The sequence below is a fragment of the Protomyctophum parallelum genome (assembly GCF_964188405.1).
Source record: "Protomyctophum parallelum genome assembly, chromosome: 10".
Classification (NCBI taxonomy): domain Eukaryota; kingdom Metazoa; phylum Chordata; class Actinopteri; order Myctophiformes; family Myctophidae; genus Protomyctophum; species Protomyctophum parallelum.
The window spans coordinates 22,895,844-22,915,997 of record NC_139704.1 but is presented as its reverse complement, the minus strand read 5'-3'; the positions used below and the strand labels follow the sequence as shown (position 1 = coordinate 22,915,997).

Below are 20,154 nucleotides of genomic sequence, written 5' to 3'. Positions count from 1 at the left end.
AGATGGGGGGGTCTGAAAAATGTTGAAGCCTTTTTTTTTTTTTAATCGACCTTAACCTCAAAATAGGTTAATCAACAGCAATCAAGACAGGAGAATCAGCTGTGTGAGCTGCCTGCCAGCAAGGTGACCCACTACTATACTAGGGTACTTCCAAGTATATACCACCACCTTGTGGCCATCTGCTATCATTGCAGGAGTTGGTAAACTTTGGACCCTTCATAGCAAATTATGTTACTTAGTTTTTATACATTAGTCTTTATTGGTTGATGTTCCTGTTCTCCCTCTGAGCTTCTTCGGTAGTGGGTACTGTATTTATGAGCGTTTTCATGTTTGTCCTGTTAATGTCTTGTATTAATTGTTGCTGTGTTAATTATTTATTTTGCCTCTTCTCTTGGCCAGTTCACATTTGTAAAAGAGACTTCAGTCCCACTGTGGTTTTTACTGGTTAAATAAAGGTTAAATAAAAAATAAAAAAGTATGGAAGGAGAGTAGAAGTGCAGCCTGCCAGTGATTTCAATCTGCAGTTCGCCGTCAAAGATTCTCTTGTGCATTCTGAACACGGGCCCTCATAGCACACGTCTTCAAGTTCGTGCAATAAGTAACTGACCGTATAGAGGACATTGTGTTTTCCTACGCCAAAAGATCAGAACAATATGGCTCAGAAATATCTGGTCATTTTTGTAGTCCTTCAGCCTACATACACAAAGACTTTGAAAAGTTGATGGAATGGCCCTTACTGTGAAATGCTCCTGGGATTTGTAGTTTTCATCGAGGTAGACGCGGGCTCTGCTGTACTCCTTCATGGCATCGCTGGCCAAAAGCTCTCTGATGGAGAAAACACACACACACACACACACACACACACACACACACACTAAGTACTGAGCCGTTATGTGGTTTCTACCAAGACAGTTATTAGTTATTACACACACGATCGACTTAATAATACAACCAAACCAATCTGTAGGAAGTGAAATGTTAATTATCTGATACAATCTGCCTTGCAAAAATAATGGGAAACAACTCTTTTCATCTTCATCTAGTCTGCAGTACAACTAGCATGATGCCACCAGTGGGGGGAGATCTCCACTCATTTTCAACATAATGCTACAGGTGACAAGGCAGGGGGGCTGCATTTTCAGTTGACAGCTCTACAACAGAAAAACCAAGATAAATCAACCACATCGGCCCTGGACGGTTATAGCTCAACCGTCTGGGCACCTGGGCTGCTGAGCCAGCCGGACAGCGTGCCGCGGGGTCCACTCCCGAGCCAGACGGCCTTTGCCGCGTGTCACTCCGCAGATCTCTCCCACTTTCCTGTCTGACTGTTCCCTATCAATAAAGGCAAAAAGCCAAAAAAATAAGTTTTTTTTTCATAATAATCAATAACATCACAATATTAGCCTGATTCGCTGCATTCCGTGGATTTATTTTGTCATTTGATAATTAATCCAAAAAGACAGGGAAACGGGTGAAATGGACGTGGCTTCTGATTGGTCTGTGTTGCGGGTTGGGGATAAAAAAAACACCAGTTTGATGTCGTAGCAATGTGCAACGCGCAGCTACTGCTGTTGCCCTGCCATGTCCCCTTATCATTCACTAAACTCACCCCACACAGCCTGTTGTCCTGCCACGTCCCCTCATCATTCACTAAACTCACCCCACACAGCCTGTAGTCCTGCCATGTCCCCTCATCATTCACTAAACTCACCCCACACAGCCTGTTGTCCTGCCAAGTCCCCTCATCATTCACTAAACTCACCCCACACAGCTACTGCTGTTGCCCTGCCATGTCCCCTTATCATTCACTAAACTCACCCCACACAGCTACTGCTGTTGTCCTGCAACGTCCCCTTATCATTCACTAAACTCACCCCACACAGCTACTGCTGTTGTCCTGCAACGTCCCCTTATCATTCACTAAACTCACCCCACACAGCTACTGCTGTTGTCCTGCAACGTCCCCTTATCATTCACTAAACTCACCACACACAGCTACTGCTGTTGTCCTGCAAAGTCCCCTTATCATTCACTAAACTCACCACACACAGCTACTGCTGTTGTCCTGCAACGTCCCCTTATCATTCAATAAACTCACCCCACACAGCTACTGCTGTTGTCCTGCAACGTCCCCTTATCATTCACTAAACTCACCCCACACAGCTACTGCTGTTGTCCTGCAACGTCCCCTTATCATTCACTAAACTCACCCCACACAGTCGTCAGTTTTTTGTACTACTGAATCAAATAGTTTACTTTTTACTAGGGATGCACGATAGAATCTGTAGCATAATTGGAATTGGCCATATCGGTATCAGAACGGTCAAAATATAATCCAGATTATTTAATCGGTTTTCACCAGCAAACAAAAAGTGTGGCAGTACGCTTTTAATTAATGGCAGCGGATTAAGAGTCAACAGGCTTTGGGCCAAGCCCCAAGAATTGGTCAAAATCTGTGTCAAATAATCGGATATCGGTCATAATTTCATAATTGTGCACCCCTACTTTTCACCTAATGTTTAGTCTCGAACTGGCGCTAACAGTGAGAAGCATCGATAGAGTGGCTCTGGCTGATGACGTATCAGCAACAACATGGCTACGGAACAGGTGACGTTATGAAATGAGAGTCTGCTGCCTGCAGGCCAGACTGAGTAGCGAGTGACAAAACAAATCAGGCTGGTACCCATGCAGGCTATCAGAATGAGGCCAATAACATTCACAACAGGGGCCGTTTTGCAGACTCGCATCATGATCATATCTGACGTTTACCAAAGGGCTACTTACTTGACAAAACAGTCCACGTGTGCCATGGACTCCTCAAAGTTCTTGCCGCCAACCTCTTGACAGTGTACCGCCACAAAGTGGGGCTTGTGCGAATGTATCGTCTGTGAGGAAGGAGAAAGAAAGAGATACGCAGGTCAGTGAGAGGAAGGACAAAGGGACAAACCTCAATATTGGAAATGAAGTGTGTGATCTGCCCATGCAGGCCGGACACTCAATATGCACCCACACTGGAACCCTGAATGATGCTTTGTCCATTTGTAACTCTGAGAGGGTACAAAAACAAATGCCATGTTGTTTGAGGGACAGAAAAACATTAGCTTGTTTGACGAGTCCATACTAAATGTGCCGACAGGGATGTGCCTCCAGTAGCCTGCCCGCCTGCACGTGCGGCAGGGTGTGTCAGAAAACACGGATCACTCACCGCAAGTTAAATTAACTCTAAGGATTTTACTGTGTAGTTATGCTACTGGAACATTTATTGTTAGCTGTGTTTGTTTGGAATGTGGGCAAACACACACATAGAAATAGCCTCGGTTCAATGTAATAAAATAATTGGCATCCCAAATAGCTCTGTCATCAACAAATTGCCAGTAAATATGTATACAGTCGGGGTCAGGCAATGCTTTATAAAATTCAAAATAACTAAAAAGTGTGGGGAGTTTGTGAGGAAGTTGTGGGGAGCAACATTATACGCAGAACACTTCAAACCGATGCATTCTATTTATTTACTCTCGGTGAAATGCTCACAAAGGGGTCCCAGACAGTCAGACCGTATAGAAACAATACCTGATTGGCCTCTCCATTTCCTCTTACACTAAGCAAAGTGTTTGTGAGTGCCCTGTCCATAGTGTTTTAAGGCGTACACACGCCCGACAGGAAAATCCATATACCGTGGACTGAGTTACAGGGCTCCATAACACAAGCACCGAATGGGTCAAGACCATGGGTGGGTTGGAAGGGGTCGTATGTCAACGTCAGCTAAGATGTGTGGCCCCCAAGGGAGGCATTACGGAGCGGGACAGTCCCATGCAGGTTCCAACCACAGGACCCAGTCTAGTACCATTACCACCACCCACCACCCTACTGCCTTCCACATTGCATTATGCTCACTATATAGGCCACATCAAATAAAAGTAATGTATGGCGATAGCGCTATGGATTTTCCATCAACCTATGGCTTGTCACTTAGCTGCGTGACCCCAGGAATGGAGACCTGCGGCGGGCCTCGAATCTGAAACTCGGGTGGGGAAGATTAGTGGACCTCTCAGTTCCAGATGGGACAGGTCACACTCTGAAGGAGCTCGCAGTGTTAACGAACATCAGGCAAAAAATAAGTAGTAAGTGCCCGCCTGGGTGTTTGCGTGTGCGTGTGTGTATGCGTGCATGCATGCTTGCGTGAGTACAGTAAGAGAGTGCATGCAGTGTGTCTGAGAGTTTGACTGTGACGGGAGTAAAGTAAAAGTGTGTGTGTGTGTGTGTGTGTGTGTGTGTGTGTGTGCAGAAAGAGGTGTGGGCTACGCACGCATGTTAATGCACGTGAGTTGACACATGCACTTTAATAGAGCATATTGTATTTGTCTTTCCAAGCAGTAAAACATAGCTTTGACAAACAAGAATCTACACAACAGGTCATTTAATTTACCATAATCAAGAAAAAAACATTAACCTTGGCAAAGGGCAAACTACTCATAACATTTTTTAATTAAAAAACAGAAAATTCAGTTTGACACGGTGAGACCAAACGTGGATGGATTTGTCATACCAATGATTTATTACGAGTTATATAAAACAAAAGAAATACACCTTTATGACTGTGGCTTTACAAATAGACTGAAATCCACTCTGGTTACTGGTATAATAGCCTGGGGTCCGGTCTATGCTTTCTATGGCATGGGCAGCTCCCGGCAGGATCCGCCGGGAGAATCTAGACGCAGCTGCGCAACATGATGAGACTAATTAATTAGAGCGACAGAGAGGAGTGTGTGTGTGTACGGGTGTCTGCGTCATTTTAATAAAGGTGCAGACAATCAGAAATCAGCAGAGAGTGATGTTGGCGCTACTCTATGCCGAATTGAAGTGTACTCGGTCCCAGACATATTTTTTTCTCCCTGGAAATACTGGCTACTGGTATAGTGACTAACACCGGGGCTCCACAGGGCGTGTCAGCGTCAGCAACATTTAGTTAGTCCTAAAAACAGGGCTAGGGTACAGCCTTATAGTGACAGCTGGTGCTGCAAACAGAGGACGAGAGAGACGCCAGCACGGCAAACAGAACAGACAGCATCTCCATGTGGCATGACATGACATGTCACCCTCACACGGATGTCACACTCTGCCGATGTGTTTGATTACGAGGTGTGCCTTCTGATCTTCTCTCCCTCTCCCTCTCTCTCCTTCCATTCTGACAGTTTATATATCTGCCGTAGGAGGTGGTGGCTGAATCTGTCCCTGCGTAGCACTTAATTCCTCCTCAGCCTCAGACAGACAACTTTATTTTAATAATCATAACGGCGGTAGGCCTATATCTTTCAGAGGAAAACCATTTAATGCACTCCCTGCAGGGAGAATTACCGCCTGATCACGTGGCAGAGTCAAAGGTCAGAAGCAGCCTATATCATAGTACTGAACAAATTAGTATTTTATACAGCACTGGTTCTCAAACAGTGGTCCCTGAGGGGGTTCCAGGTGGTGCCCAAATAAATGACAGAGTTGGTAACCAACATTTGCCATAAGCATGGAATTTGACAAAATCTTATCCAACAACAACTAAATATTCTTTAGTTTGGGGTCAGAGAGGCTAAAAGCCATCCGTGGCTCTAATGCTGAATAATGGCACTTGATGTGAAAAGGGTTCAGTTATAATCCCAGTTATACATTATTTGCCACTGCCTCCATTCACTCTATTCTGGGATTATGAAAGTTCAAACCAATACCAGCATGTTGTAGCCATGCTGCATTGCATATACCGTAAATATATATAAAAACTATTCCTTAAGCAATGTACTTGCATCTCATTGAAAACTGTAGAAACAGTGACGAATGAAACACACGCCAATTAATCTATATTATGTATCCAAGTAGAACATAAAGCACATTGAGCACAATATATTAGACAGTAAGTTACATAAAAATCCATCTCTAGTACAAATCTCTGACTGCCATAATATGCTAAACAAGCTGTTGCTATACATCTACAATTCTGCCATCATCATCACCTTTATTTATACTCGGAAATACAGTTGAGGGCAAGCCCTCATTTACAATGTAGCCGAGGTTACAATACACAAAATACAGTCAAAAACAATACATCCAACACAACATTACAAATCAGGATAAATTACAAAGGAACTTTATGCAGAACAACCAGTCAGTAAAATAAATCAATTGAAGTGAAAAATGTTCATTCCACGAAGTTGGGCCATTGACAGAAAAAGCTGTCTTGCCCATGTATAAATGTACAGTCAACCTCTAGTCAGATTCTCTTCTGACAACTAATTAGGTACTTCAACTGGTCAACCAGCCATCGATGGAGACAGGGTGCCAGTGGGCAGAGCAACTGGTCAACCAGCCATCGGTGGAGACATTGATTGATTGATTGAAATATTTATTAACAGTTTGCAGAATTACAGTACATTTCAAGCACAGACTCAATACAAAGACTGTTAACTGTGAGTGGACGACCCAATTAAGCATTACACTTGTTTACAACAAGGTCCACCATGTTCAATTCATCAAAACATTTAGAGACGTACAAATAGACACTTCTATATAGTTAAAGAACAGAACAGGAATTCATCATAAAGGAATAGACACTTCTATATAGTTAAAGAACAGAACAGGAATTCATCATAAAGGAAGCAAAAAGGGAAAAGAAACATAGAAACATATACAGTGAGGGGAAAAAGGGGGGCGGTGGGGGGGGGGGGGGGGGTTCAGATTTTACGGGGGCCAGTTTCGAATTGCAGCCGTCCGTAGGTGCCCTTTAAGAGCGGGTTTGAAGGAGTCAAGGGATTCACATGTCTTAATGACTGTTGGTAGGGCGTTCCACATTTTGGTGGCATCGGAGCGAAAATAATTTAGTCCCTTGTTTGTGCCGAATCTGGGTTGTACATGGTTTGTTGCACTCCCTCTGGTGTTGTGGGTGTGGACTTCGTTTACATTAATGAAGTATTTAGACAGGTACATGGGTATCTTGGTGGTGTATCGAATCTTGTGGACAGGGTGCCAGTGGGCAGAGCAACTGGTCAAGCAGCCATCGGTGGAGACAGGGTGCCAGTGGGCAGAGCATTCAATAAGACTGTCCCTTCCCTGCTAGGGATGGAGCTCGTTAATTCTTATTGATAATGACCACCATATCGAGCTGGGTTCTTATCAAGCTCACTATCGAGCATTTTCTATTTTCTTGTGGAAAGACGGGAGACAATAAAATCTGAACAGAACCAGCATATTTTACTAGGACCTTCAAATACAGGACTTTTCTAACAGAGGGAAGGCAATTGACCTTTTTACCAATAATATGTTAAATAAACCGTTAACTGGTTAATATGTGTACCGTCACTTTAAAAGCGTAAACCCAGGCAGCGCTGGTTGACAGGTATCAATACACTTTTAGACCGACATGTTTGTACCAGCATGGATCATTAGATGCATTTCTTGATCGCCTCTTGTCTTGATTGTTTAAACATAACATCCATCCCTAGGTGCCAGTGGGCCGAGCATTCAATGAGACAGTCCCTTCCCTGCATGGTCTAACCACAGACTTCCAAAATACATTTATTTCTAAGGCCAACAAGAGAGGTGGCATGTTTTATTGATCTACACCCGTCTAAGTGCATTCTTTAACTTTTTGATTGCGTTTAGCTCAATACTGTGTCCCACTCTGATTTTGACAATAGTGTCCTATAAATGGTACATGTAAAGCGCTTTACATAGATTGTGCATTACCATCCACATTCATACACCGATGGCGGAGGAAACCATGCAAGGCACCAACCTGCTCATCGGGAGCAATTCAGGGGTTCATAGTCTTGCTCAAGGACAGGACACTTCGACACCAACTCTGTGGGAGCCCCGGGATCGAACTGGGAGCCTCACAGTTCCCATACGGTCGCTCTACCAACCACTCCACCCCTGAGCCACTGCATCACTTCTCCCGACCCTTTCTTAGTTTACACGATCTCGCCCCCTCTTATTTTATCAATGGAAACAAGACCGCAAGGATCTTTATGTTTTTAGTATAAGGCAAAGTGACTTGTATAACAGAGTAGAACAGTTTATATTTCATGATAACAAGACAAATTTACGCAACACATTTTAAAGCCTTAAAATACACGATAGTGATATAATGATATTACTTGATATATTCATGTATTTTAAATCAAAAATCTTCACGCAAACTTTCACAAGCCAATAAGTGCATTATTTAGATGTGTACAGTGATTCTTGGCTTTAGTATTAATTATAGGTTAAATGCCTCCATTTCTCCCAATGTTTTAATGTGGATATAATTTTACTGTATTACTCTATTGAAAATAGATGCAAAATGCAGTAAGTAGTGTGATGGCACTGCTCCAACAGGGGGCACCATAATGCCATTCCTGCTCGGCTCTTTAAAAACAGGCCAGGCCAATCAATGATCTCTCCGCTGATGCCACTCTATCTCCACACAGTATGCAGAAGTTACACAAACGATGCGGTATTAGGCAGGTAGGTAGGATGTGGAGACCCAGCAGCAGCACCACCCATCCTGCACACATCACTGGCCTGGACAAAGTTTTCCCATGCAAATGGGTGGTCGGGAATCGAGGGACAGGTCGTTTTACAATGCTGCCACGCCACATCGTAATGATCCCCACGTCACTCACTCGGGGCCGGTGTACACACAGCACAGCCACGGAGCAGGGAAATTCATGCCCTGCTTTGCTTAACCCATTCTTGGCGGCAACCCCCTTTTGGCGTTTGAAGCATTACTGTAGGTTATAATTTAGCTATTGAAAAATAGCAGATCTACAAGCTCATAAGTCACTTGTATTTTTGAAAAATCGTGAAAATGCGGCGCAAATCTTTCAATATATATTCTTTCGTTTTAAGTAAAATCTTTGCTTCTGGAGGGTCACTGGAACAACATATTTTCAGATGGGGGTTGGCAGCCAATTACAGACAATCTTTGAGGGTACTTGACATGAAAATGCCTGAGAACCACTGGCAAAGAAACATGTGTTTTTCAGAAAACTGTCAGAATTTAGAAGGCATTTGTAGAATCGTTCTCAGGTCAAAACGGGTTAAGGTGAAATTTCATCAAGACAGGGTCAGGACACCTGGCCGTCCGATGGAATTTTGGTTTTGAGGTCAGACTCCTGTTTGCACACACACAGTACGCATCCAGCTGCATGCGAAGGAATGTCCAGTTCCACAAGGCGGTTACACCCTGCGCTCAATGGAAGACAATCAATGTGACAGATCAAGTCAAGTGCACGAGAGAGAGAGAGAGAGAGAGAAGAGAGAGAAAGTAGTAGCAGACAACCTTGCACAACATGCCTCTATAGTTGGGAGAGCCACCGTAAAGCCAGTCAAACAACTTTTGGTTCATTTTCCAGGATGTTGCCGTCGAGTCACGGTCTGGTTTAGTACTTCTGACTGAGTGACACGCGTGCGATACGACAGCTCAGTCATCCACGTGTATTTAAGTCCATTATAGTTCCTCACCTAGACAATTCCTCAGTTTAAATAGTCCATAATAAAGCAACAATTCTAAGAACCACTGTGTAGCGTACCATTCCGTACCGTACCTACCACATGGCACATTTCATCAATCAATAGATGAATCTAATAAGATGAAATTGTACTGCCTGTGTACTGTCTGCATCTAGTCTAGCCAGGCATTGGTACAGCTGTTTGCATGGATTTACTGTGTAGAAGACATCATAATTCCTCCAACTGTATGTAATAACACACTGACTCGCACATAAAACAAAAGTAGGTCCGTCTTAAGTTTTTCTCATTTCAACTGAGAAAATCATCAGTCTAAGAGTTCACAGGTTCAGTGCCTGCTGATTAGAAAACTAACCGACGGAATAAGACGACACAGTGAACATACTGTGTATTGCAGAGCACCAGGGTGAATAAGACGACACAGTGAACATACTGTGTATTGCAGAGCACCAGGGTGAATAAGACGACAAAGTGAACATACTGTGTATTGCAGAGCACCAGGGTGAATAAGACGACAAAGTGAACATACTGTGTATTGCAGAGCACCAGGGTGAATAAGACGACACAGTGAACATACTGTGTATTGCAGAGCACCAGGGTGAATAAGACGACACAGTGAACATACTGTGTATTGCAGAGCACCAGGGTGAATAAGACGACAAAGTGAACATACTGTGTATTGCAGAGCACCAGGGTGAGCTAGCGCTGGCTGGCTGGCTGTCTGTGATTGTAGATCGCTGCGGCCACGCCGAGTTCAGAGTCTGATGCTTGTTTCCATGACGTCACATTCATAGTGCAGCGGCAGGCAGCACGGAGCACTGGCATGAACCTGGAGGCCTGCCTATCTGCCTGGTTCACACAGGGGCACAACTCTCCCTCTCTCTCTCTCTCTTTAGCACTCGCTGCTTTGCCTCCTGTCTTTCACTACACATACGTTACCAGATTTGACTGAGGGACTGCTATTGGAATTTTTTTGATTTTCATTTTTTTTATGTCATATGTAAGCATGGAATCATAGTAGCTTCAAGTAGCTTCAAGCTTCATGACATATTGGTTGTTCAGTTTGACCCACTAAGGAGCTCCTTAGTGTCAATTTGGGGGTCCTTGACATGAAACCGTTTTGGAACCACTGCTTTATAGCATGTATACAGTAAGCATGGTCTGGCTATGAAAACACACACACACACACACACACACACCCCATCGTGTCCGATGACGCTTTATTTGGGTCGGAGGGGGGGGGGGGGGGTTCAGCGTTGTTGCTGCCGCTGGTGCCACTTGCTGCATGGATTCTGGGCTGTGTGCTAAAATTGCGCAATCATCAACATACTGCAGCTCAAATATTTGGCAGGTCTTTGTCCTGGTGTGTGCCTGGAGGCGTTGGATATTAAAAAGGCTTCCATCCAAGTGATACTGTATTTGAACACCGTCTTCGTGTCCCAGGGTGCGGTGGGAGAGAGAAGTGACGGCAGAGAGGAGGAGATTGAATAGTACTGGTGCCCGGACACAGCCTTGCTTCACCCCAACATTTACCCCGAAAAACTCGGACTGAAGTTTACCTGTGAGGACTCTGGCTTTCATCCTGTCGTGCAGTTGCTGCAGGACAGAAAGGAACTTGGGTGGTACCCCAAGTTTGAAGAGTTGTCTCCAGAGCATTTCTCGATTGATGGTGTCAAATCCTTTGCTGAGGTCAATGAAGGCTGTGTGTAGGTCTTTGCGCAGCTTTCTGCTCTTCTCCAGTAACTGCCTTAGGGACAAAGATCATGTCGGTTGTATCTGATCAGCTTTTCCTGAAGCCACATTGTCTGAGATGTGCTCCACCAGCCGGTTGAGCATGATTTTTGCCAGCACTTTCCCTGCGATGGAGAGGAGAGATATTCCGCGGCTGTTCCCACAGAGCGCTCTGTCATATAGATGACCACGATGTTGGCAATCCTTCAAATCCTGTGAGAGGGTCTCATGTTCCCAGATGTTACAGATCAGGAGGTGTAGGCGGCGCTTGAGGAGGTACCCTCCACGTTTGAACACCTCTGCCGGGATGCCATCGGGGCCTGGACTTTTATTGTTCTTCAGGCTCCTAATGGCTTGGCGGGTTTGGGAGTACTGTGGTGGAGCGTTGAGGTGCACGAGTGGTGGGAGGTCTGGGAGGTTGTCCAGGATGTGGGGGTCAATGGCGTTATTGTGGTTGAGGAGAGTCTCAAAGTGATTTGCTCAGCGGCCAAGGGTCTCTTGGCGGACACACACACACACACACACACACACACACACTTAAGTTCTCAGAAGCTTCCCCTTCCATGACGTTTCCTAAATATTTGATTCATATCATGCGTTTTTTCTTTATTTTTCATCTGAAACATTTCCTAAATATGAAAGTACCGTAGGCATACTTATACCATCTCTGCCTCGTTTTCTGTCAAAATGGCCCCTGCCACCCTTCCTCCACCCCCACGGGAGTGGACTTCACACCTCCAGACAGCCCATCGTTCAATTTAAAGGGACAATGGCTCGACCCCGCATGAAAAAAAAAAAGTATTTTTGACCTCACTCATTTAGACCTGAGGACGATTCTACAAAAGTCTAATAGCTAAATTATAACATAATGACACCAAAAGGGGTTCCCGCCCAAAATGGGTTAAGTCAGCTACATTGAACAGTAGCCTATTCACATGGTTCAGCCAAACGGGTACAGGCTTTAGTTCCGACATACAATTGGTCTGACTGTCATTAGACCGACAACCTAAACCAAACCCCTAACCTAGACCTAACCACAAGCATGGCGCAACGCATGTGGGACCAACGCATGCTCGTGTGTTGTTTTCCTCGACTAATACTATAATTATAATGGACAAGAGATCCAGTATAAGTAAAAGACAAGTCATTTTACACTTTTTGCTCTCTGACTAAAACTAATATAGAAATGTGCTGCCAAAAACAACCCTGTTCAGGAGCGACGGGTGATTTAAAGTTAATCTAAAGTTTGTAAAGCTTTTTCTTCTTGTTTTATCTAAGAGCAGGGAGCTGTGCAATATAATCGTTTGGAAAACCTTTGACCCCTCTTAAAAATGCAGAGACTCACTTGTTATGAATCTGGTAACCATGGGACTACAATTCAAATAAATTACCGGTACTTAAAACATACCTTTTATTTTTGGTTAATGTCAAAATGAATCATCAACAGTGTTTGCGGCAACACATGGTCTCTGCTATGAAAAGGGATTTCTACAATGGATACCATTGCACCACGTGGAATGCATTATCTGCTCTCTGGTAATAATTACATGTCTTCTAAACATCAGGTATATTGTATGAAAGTCTCCCTATCTAGTCTAAATAAAGGGGAATCACAATGGTGTCCATACGTTTCCAATGGTGGTCAATATTTATTTAATACTTAGTTTTTACTGTCAATTAGATTAAGGAATTAACCCGTTTAGGACTGATAGGCAGATTCTAAACAACGCCTTCTAAATCCTGACCTACGTTTTCTGAAAAACTTTCTGAGCGAGAACCCCTTTTGGTGTTTTAAGCATTATGTTATACTTCAGCTATTGAAAAATAGCAGATATACAAGCTCATAGTGCGGTGCAGAGTGCCGCGCTACGAGCTTGTACAGTAGATCCGCTATTTGTAGATCTGATATTTTTGAGTACACAGGTTTGACCAAGAACTGTAGAAGTATGTTGTAAATAAATAGCCAGCTGAACCAAACCACTCGTTCTAGATTCACTCTCAGGGCAACCGCAACATTTACCAAAGAGAAAAATCTAAGGGATCATTATGTGAGAGGGCCTAAAGAGTGAATAGATGTGCCCTTGGCAAAATGTTTGTGTACTTGTAGGTCCTTGTATACCCTTGAATATAAACAGTGCAGGGAGCCGCTGGTCATGAGGCCAGGGTGTGTGTGTGTTTATTAGAAGGTGAGCTGGGGACACGTATGTCACGCATCAATGGTAGCGGCATTTCCTGAGAACAGCAAATATTGTTTGTTACTCAACCGTGTGTGAGGCGTAATGTGTTTACCTGTGGTCTGAGCAAGCATCCCTCTTTCCATATTCACCCCCCCCCCCCCCCCCTCTCCCCCACCCCACCCCAACTATGGTGCCATTTACTGTAATTGGTACCGTTCGAGCCCAAAGTAGGTGTGGGGGTGGGTGGGGACTGCAGGGGCATTTCTCCTGAAAAACTGTGGTGATGATCATATACTGTTACGCAATGACAAAACACTGTGCATAAGGATACTGCCAGCTTTGTAAAAAAGATTGTCTGCAGAGACACAGACTAAACATCCTTAACCCACTTTGGGCGGGAACCCCTTTTGTTGTTTTAAAGCATTATGTTGTACTTTAGCTATTGAAAATGAGCAGATCTATGAACTTGTAGGTCTGCTATGATTGAAAAATCGTGAAAATGTGGTTAAGAGTTGTAGTGCAGTGGGGATGAGAGTGTAGTAAAGCAGGTCAGAGTTGTAGTGTAGTGGGGATGAGAGTGTAGTAAAGCAGGTCAGAGTTGTAGTGTAGTGGGGATGAGAGTGTAGTAAAGCAGGTCAGAGTTGTAGTGCAGTGGGGATGAGAGTGTAGTAAAGCAGGTCAGAGTTGTAGTGTAGTGGGGATGAGAGTGTAGTAAAGCAGGTCAGAGTTGTAGTGTAGTGGGGATGAGAGTGTAGTAAAGCAGGTCAGAGTTGTAGTGCAGTGGGGATGAGAGTGTAGTAAAGCAGGTCAGAGTTGTAGTGTAGTGGGGATGAGAGTGTAGTAAAGCAGGTCAGAGTTGTAGTGTAGTGGGGATGAGAGTGTAGTAAAGCAGGTCAGAGTTGTAGTGTAGTGGGGATGAGAGTGTAGTAAAGCAGGTCAGAGTTGTAGTGTAGTGGGGATGAGAGTGTAGTAAAGCAGGTCAGAGTTGTAGTGTAGTGGGGATGAGAGTGTAGTAAAGCAGGTCAGAGCTCAGTGGGGTAAAGTACTGCAGCAGAGTGCACTTGGGTAGAGCTGAGCAGGCTGCCGTATATAGTATAGTAGTTTTCCAAATAAGAGCGTTGCCCCCTTTGAGGGCACTGGAAGAGAATTTCCCTTTCATTTTTCCATAGACGTTTCAGAAAGTATTTATTTTACCCATTTGTAGGCCTGACATCGAAATTTAAATTATGTTTTCTAAATAATGACAATTTTCGGTCAAGGGCCCCCAGAAATATATGAAATTGGCCACCGACCCCCATCTGAAAATATGTTGTTCCATGGAAGCAAAGATGTGCGTTAAAAACACTCTGAAATAATATAAATTGAAAGATTTGCACCACATTTGATTTTTCTAAAATAGCAGACCTACAAACTCGTAGCGCGGCGCTATGAGCTTGTAGATCTGCTATTTTTCAATAGCTAAAGTGTAACAATGCTTAAAACACCAAAAGTGGTTCCCGCCCAAAATGGGTTAAAGACCTTTAATCCTCGGACAAAGCCAACTGGGCTCCTGACAAATCATGACAATAAACACATGTTTTTGGGGCTGAACAAATAATTAGAAAGGAAAACAGCACGGTGGCACAGTTGGTAGTGCTGTCGCCTCACAGCTAGAAGGTCCTGGGTTCGATTCCCACTGGGGACGCTGTGGGCACTGGCGGCGTGTTCCCTCCTCCGCGTCATCAGTGCCCAAACCCCGAGGCGGGGGTTGGCGAAAGGGCCTTTCTGTGTGGAGTTTGCATGTTCTCCCCGTGTCCCCTAGGGTAGATACCCTCACAAAAACATGCAATAATCCTGGTCTCTAAAACTACCTCCCCCTGGCCAGCTGGGGCGCCTGATGGAGGGGAAAGGAACTGGTCGGAATAACTTGTCCCTTCCACGCACTACGTCCGGCCGGGGAAATTCCCCCCCTGTCAGGTGAAAAGAAGCAGCTTGGACTCCTCATGCATAGAAGGAGGCATGAGGTCAGTCCGCTGCCCCCCCAGGTTGGCAGAGGAAGTGTAGCGCCCAGGATTACATTAGATAATTGGCACTGGGTGAAAAGAAAAACTGGGTTACAAAATTGTGGGATAAAAATTTAAGAATAGAAAGGAAAACAGCAGGGTACAACAGTTTTTTTTTGTTTAGTTTTTATTCTTTCAAATTATTTGTCCGGCCCAATTTTCTTTGTTTATTGTCATGTTTTGTCAGGAGCTATTGTAAATATATTGTAAATAGCTATTATATTGTATTTATGTTTTTATTTTATTTTAAATAAAACAAAATTACAACTTGACATCCATTAAAAACAATTCCATGTCTCCAGTAAAAGTTAATATACTAATTGAGCAGTCTGTGTGAGGTCAAAACAAATCCATAGTCAAATCCACAGTCATTAGTCAAATCCAGTCATTAGTCAAATCCATAATCAAGGTATAAATCCAGTCAAATCATATCATAGGCTGAGAGTTGTTGTGGCTCTTCTAGAGATTGTTTGCTACTGTTCATGTAGAGCATCACCTTTAGAGCATACGCTGAAGTATTTGCAGCTTTCAACCACGAAAATCAGGCGAAAAATGGTCTGTTGGTTTGTTATGATCAGAAGCACCAGCGGCCATGACAATGCGAAACGAAACCACCATGCACAGCATGTTGTAGTCTAAACAAACGGCCCGTTCACATGCATTGGGCTCAATTTCCCAGAAGCCCTAGCAGCCCAGAGGATGACTTGATTTCCGGTTCAGTCATAACACGACGGCCTCGTCACCAGGTCCGGGACAAATACGCTGTTTCTTTTTAATTATTTTAAAACGGCGAATTAAACGCATTAAACAAATAGTGGGTTTAGAGTATTACGCGCGGTGGAACCATGGATTAAACCATTTAAAGCCCTGAAAGTGTTAATAGATCGTTTTGCGACACGTGGGTCTGTACCTCTAAATTACCCCAACACACACACAGGCTGCACCCAGCAACAGAGCACACAGTGACAGACAGTCGGACACAGGCAGCACCCAGCAACAGAGCACACAGTGACAGACAGACAGTCGGACACAGGCAGCAACCAGCAACAGAGCACACAGTGACAGACAGTCGGACACAGGCAGCACGCAGCAACAGAGCACACAGTGACAGACAGACAGTCGGACACAGGCAGCACCCAGCAACAGAGCACACAGTGACAGACAGTCGGGACACAGGCAGCACCACAGCAACAGAGCACACAGTGACAGACAGACAGTCGGACACAGGCAGCACCACAGCAACAGAGCACACAGTGACAGACAGACAGTCGGACACAGGCAGCACCACAGCAACAGAGCACACAGAGACGGACAGTCGGACACAGGCAGGAGAAATGGCGGCAATAGAATCTCTCACCTCCCTCCGGTGGCTTGTTGTGTGTAAACAATTTAGACATGTTTAGTCCTTAAAAAAGGATCCCTGGCTAATAAGACAAATATGCCTTAAAACATTATACTTGCCGTCTACAACTAAAAATAAAAAATAAAAACAACTTAAATATTTTGATTTATTTCATAAATAGAGAATCTTTCACTCAATAGGAACTGCTCCTGTCGCAAGTTGATGATGTCATTATGGCCATGTGTGGTCCCTGCAGCCCTATGGAATATATGGAAGGCAAGTGCTAATAAGTATTTAAAACATTGCTTTGATGCTCATATTAACCTTAGGTTGTTTTTTATTAGCATATGCATTCCATAGGTCTATGGTCATATATCAACTTGCGACAGGAGCAGTTCCTATTGAGTGAAAGATTTATTTATGAGATAAATATTTTTAAGGTGTTTTTATTTTAGTTGTAGAGGGCAAGTATAATGTTTTAAGGCATATTTGTCTTATTAGCCAGGGATCCTTTTAAATATTAATATGCCATAAATAATTGCCCAACAAAAATTGAACCAATGATGTTGAATTCCACTCTGTGTACTACTAGTGTAGCAGGTTGTGTGTGTCAGTAGTGAGGTGTTAGGGCCATGAACCGTCAGTGCCTGCTGATCTAGTATGTGTGTATAGCATTTATACAATGAGCAGCTGCCGGTCAGCAGACAAGTGGAGTGGAGTTCAGTCCTATACCAGTGCACTTGTGACCACACACACGGTAAATGGTGCATTTATATAGCACCTTTATCCAAGGCGCTTTACATAGGTTGTGCATTCACCCATTCACACACACATTCATACACTGATGGCAGTGGAAACCATGCCAGGCACCAACCAGCACCTCAGGAGCAATTAGGGGTTCAGAGTCTTGCTCAAGAACACTTTGTCACTAACTCTGGGGAAGCCCACAATACAATAGATCCAAACACTGATCAGAAGAAGGTCACGTACATTATATGGTCCAACAAAATACAACTGTTGCACATGCTTAACACAGAGGAAAAAAGATAGCACATTGATGACATACTACTACTTGAACTTGACACTACTAGACAGTTTCTTTCCACACACACAGGGCATCTACCAAAGCCATAGTGTTGTAAGCATTATGCAATCCAGTTGTAAGCATTATGCAATCCAGTCGTTCCTTATTCATGTGTTCTTGACACCTCATTGCGTTCTGTTAGCAACATCCCTCTCCATCTCATATTCAGCAGTCATTCTACGTCTCTCTCTCCCATATTGGTGTGACTGCTGCAGTCGCCTCACTTCCCCCAGCCCCGCCCCCCAGTGGAAAGAGTTGTGGTTTGTCAGGAGTTCCTATGTAGATGAAAGCCTAAGATATGACAGAGCTGAAGGGTTCTGCCGCCACACACACACACACACACACACACACACACGCACACACACACACACACACACACACACACACACACACACACACACACACACAATATCAGTGTGAAAATGAAGAACGCATTGTTAAAGCCATGCTTTTTCCACTGATCTACTGCACATAATATAATAATTATACCACCAAAGCAACAATAAACAAGCTCATTAGCAAATCTACTACAGAGTGTCGCTGTAGGCAGGGTTTCCGCATAGACAGCGGTTTCAAACATTTGAACATCAAAGCAAACTGCTGACACGGTTGCCAGTCTGTGACAAAAAGGTGACACAGAAGTAGTGCATTTAGAAATGTTTATGGAACACTACATGTTGAAACTTGTGTGGTTGTAGTCGCACAACAATAGTGAGAAATTGTTCAGACATTACATTACATACGATTAGCTGTTCACAGGCGGACGGACGGATGGGGTGCAAAACATAGTCTCGGCCATGTCTTAGGCCTGGCGGAGACAATGACACCATCTTGTTACAATAAGTTAACGGCCAAAATGTCACGTCTTCCTTGCCTTGAATCTAATGAGCCACTGAGGAACATGATCCTTGAGTTGGTGAGTGGCATGCTGTAAGCTCAACGCGCTGCAACTTATTGGAGCTTGTAGATTTATTTTCTTTATGATTTATTTATGATTCAACAAAATATAAATGAAGCTGACTAAGCTTGCAAATAATGGCCCATGGGCGTTTATAAGGACGAGGGCGGTAATTTGGAGTTGGACGAGGTGGTTATTAAGCAAAAATGGTCTCAGAACCTGGGATGTTAATAGGTAGCGGGCGGCTATTTGAGTAAGGGCTATTATTTGGAAATGTATGGTAAGTACCAAGGGCCTTGTGAATCTTTATTGAAAACTTAACTGGCTGTATCACAGTGTGGTACAGCAACATGACTGCTCAGGATTGCAATAGGCTGCAGAGGACCGTTAAAACAGCAGCTAAAATCATCGGCACAGCACCACCTAGTCTCCACAACATCTACACCACTCGCTGTAAGGAAACAGCCCACATCATCATCAAAGACACCACTACTCCCTTCCAAAAAACACTACCAGAGCATCAAATCACGCACCACCCGTCTCAGTAACAGTTTTTCCCCCCAGGCAGTCAGGCTGCTGAACAGCTGACCTTGCACTGTAATGCAATTAGTCACTTTACTTTACTACGCACTTTGTTTTTTCTTTTGTACTGTAGTTGTTTGTGTTTTTTGTCTACGCTAGTGTATATCCCATCTGGCCACATAGCCATATAGGTCCAGACTGTTTTGGTCTTTGTTGTTGTCCATGCTGTCTTTAAGACAGAGTGCTCAGAGCACAAAGAATTTAATTGAATTCATACATTGTATTTTGTATGACAAATAAACCTGAATGTGAACCTTGCAGAGATGTTTGTAGGACATACCTGGTAGAACTCCCTCAGCCATGTCTTCTGTAGATTTTCAGGCTGGAAGGAGAAGAAAAAGAGACAATCTGTTAATGATGTCATTACAGCCATCATTCTGTTCCAATATCACACGTATCTGGCCTAATGTAGGCAAACACCATTTGCAAATAACCCACTGTTTGTTTTAACTTAAGAGCACTAGATAATACGGACTGTGATGCATCAGAACGAACAACTGAGATAGTGTCAGGAGAAGTTGCCAACAACATGAGATTATGTTAACCCATAAAGATCTGGGGTTGATTCTACAAATGTCTTATCAGGATTGCGTTTTCTTTTTAGCCCAAAGAATGTCTGACTGTACTTTGTGCCGTTTGCATTTTATGTCAACTAAAGTATTCAATCAATACCACTCTGGGTGCCTTGCATAGAAAGTAGTTCAACATGTTAGAGCAGGGGTTCCCAAACTTTCCATTACCACGGACCGGCTGACCGTTCATAGAATGTTCATGGACCGGCATGGCTGGGGTGGGAGGGTGCG

The 20,154-nt window shown here is 43.9% G+C and overlaps 1 protein-coding gene across 1 annotated transcript in view; it reads right to left on the bottom strand.

The window, feature by feature from the left end:
* inpp5a (inositol polyphosphate-5-phosphatase A) overlaps positions 1–20,154 on the bottom strand; it is a 206,581-nt gene that overhangs the window by 132,449 nt on the left and 53,978 nt on the right. Inside the window, 3 exon segments of the mRNA XM_083774951.1 lie at positions 738–825; positions 2,785–2,885; positions 19,632–19,673. Of these exon segments, the coding sequence (XP_083631077.1) occupies positions 738–825; positions 2,785–2,885; positions 19,632–19,673 (231 nt within the window).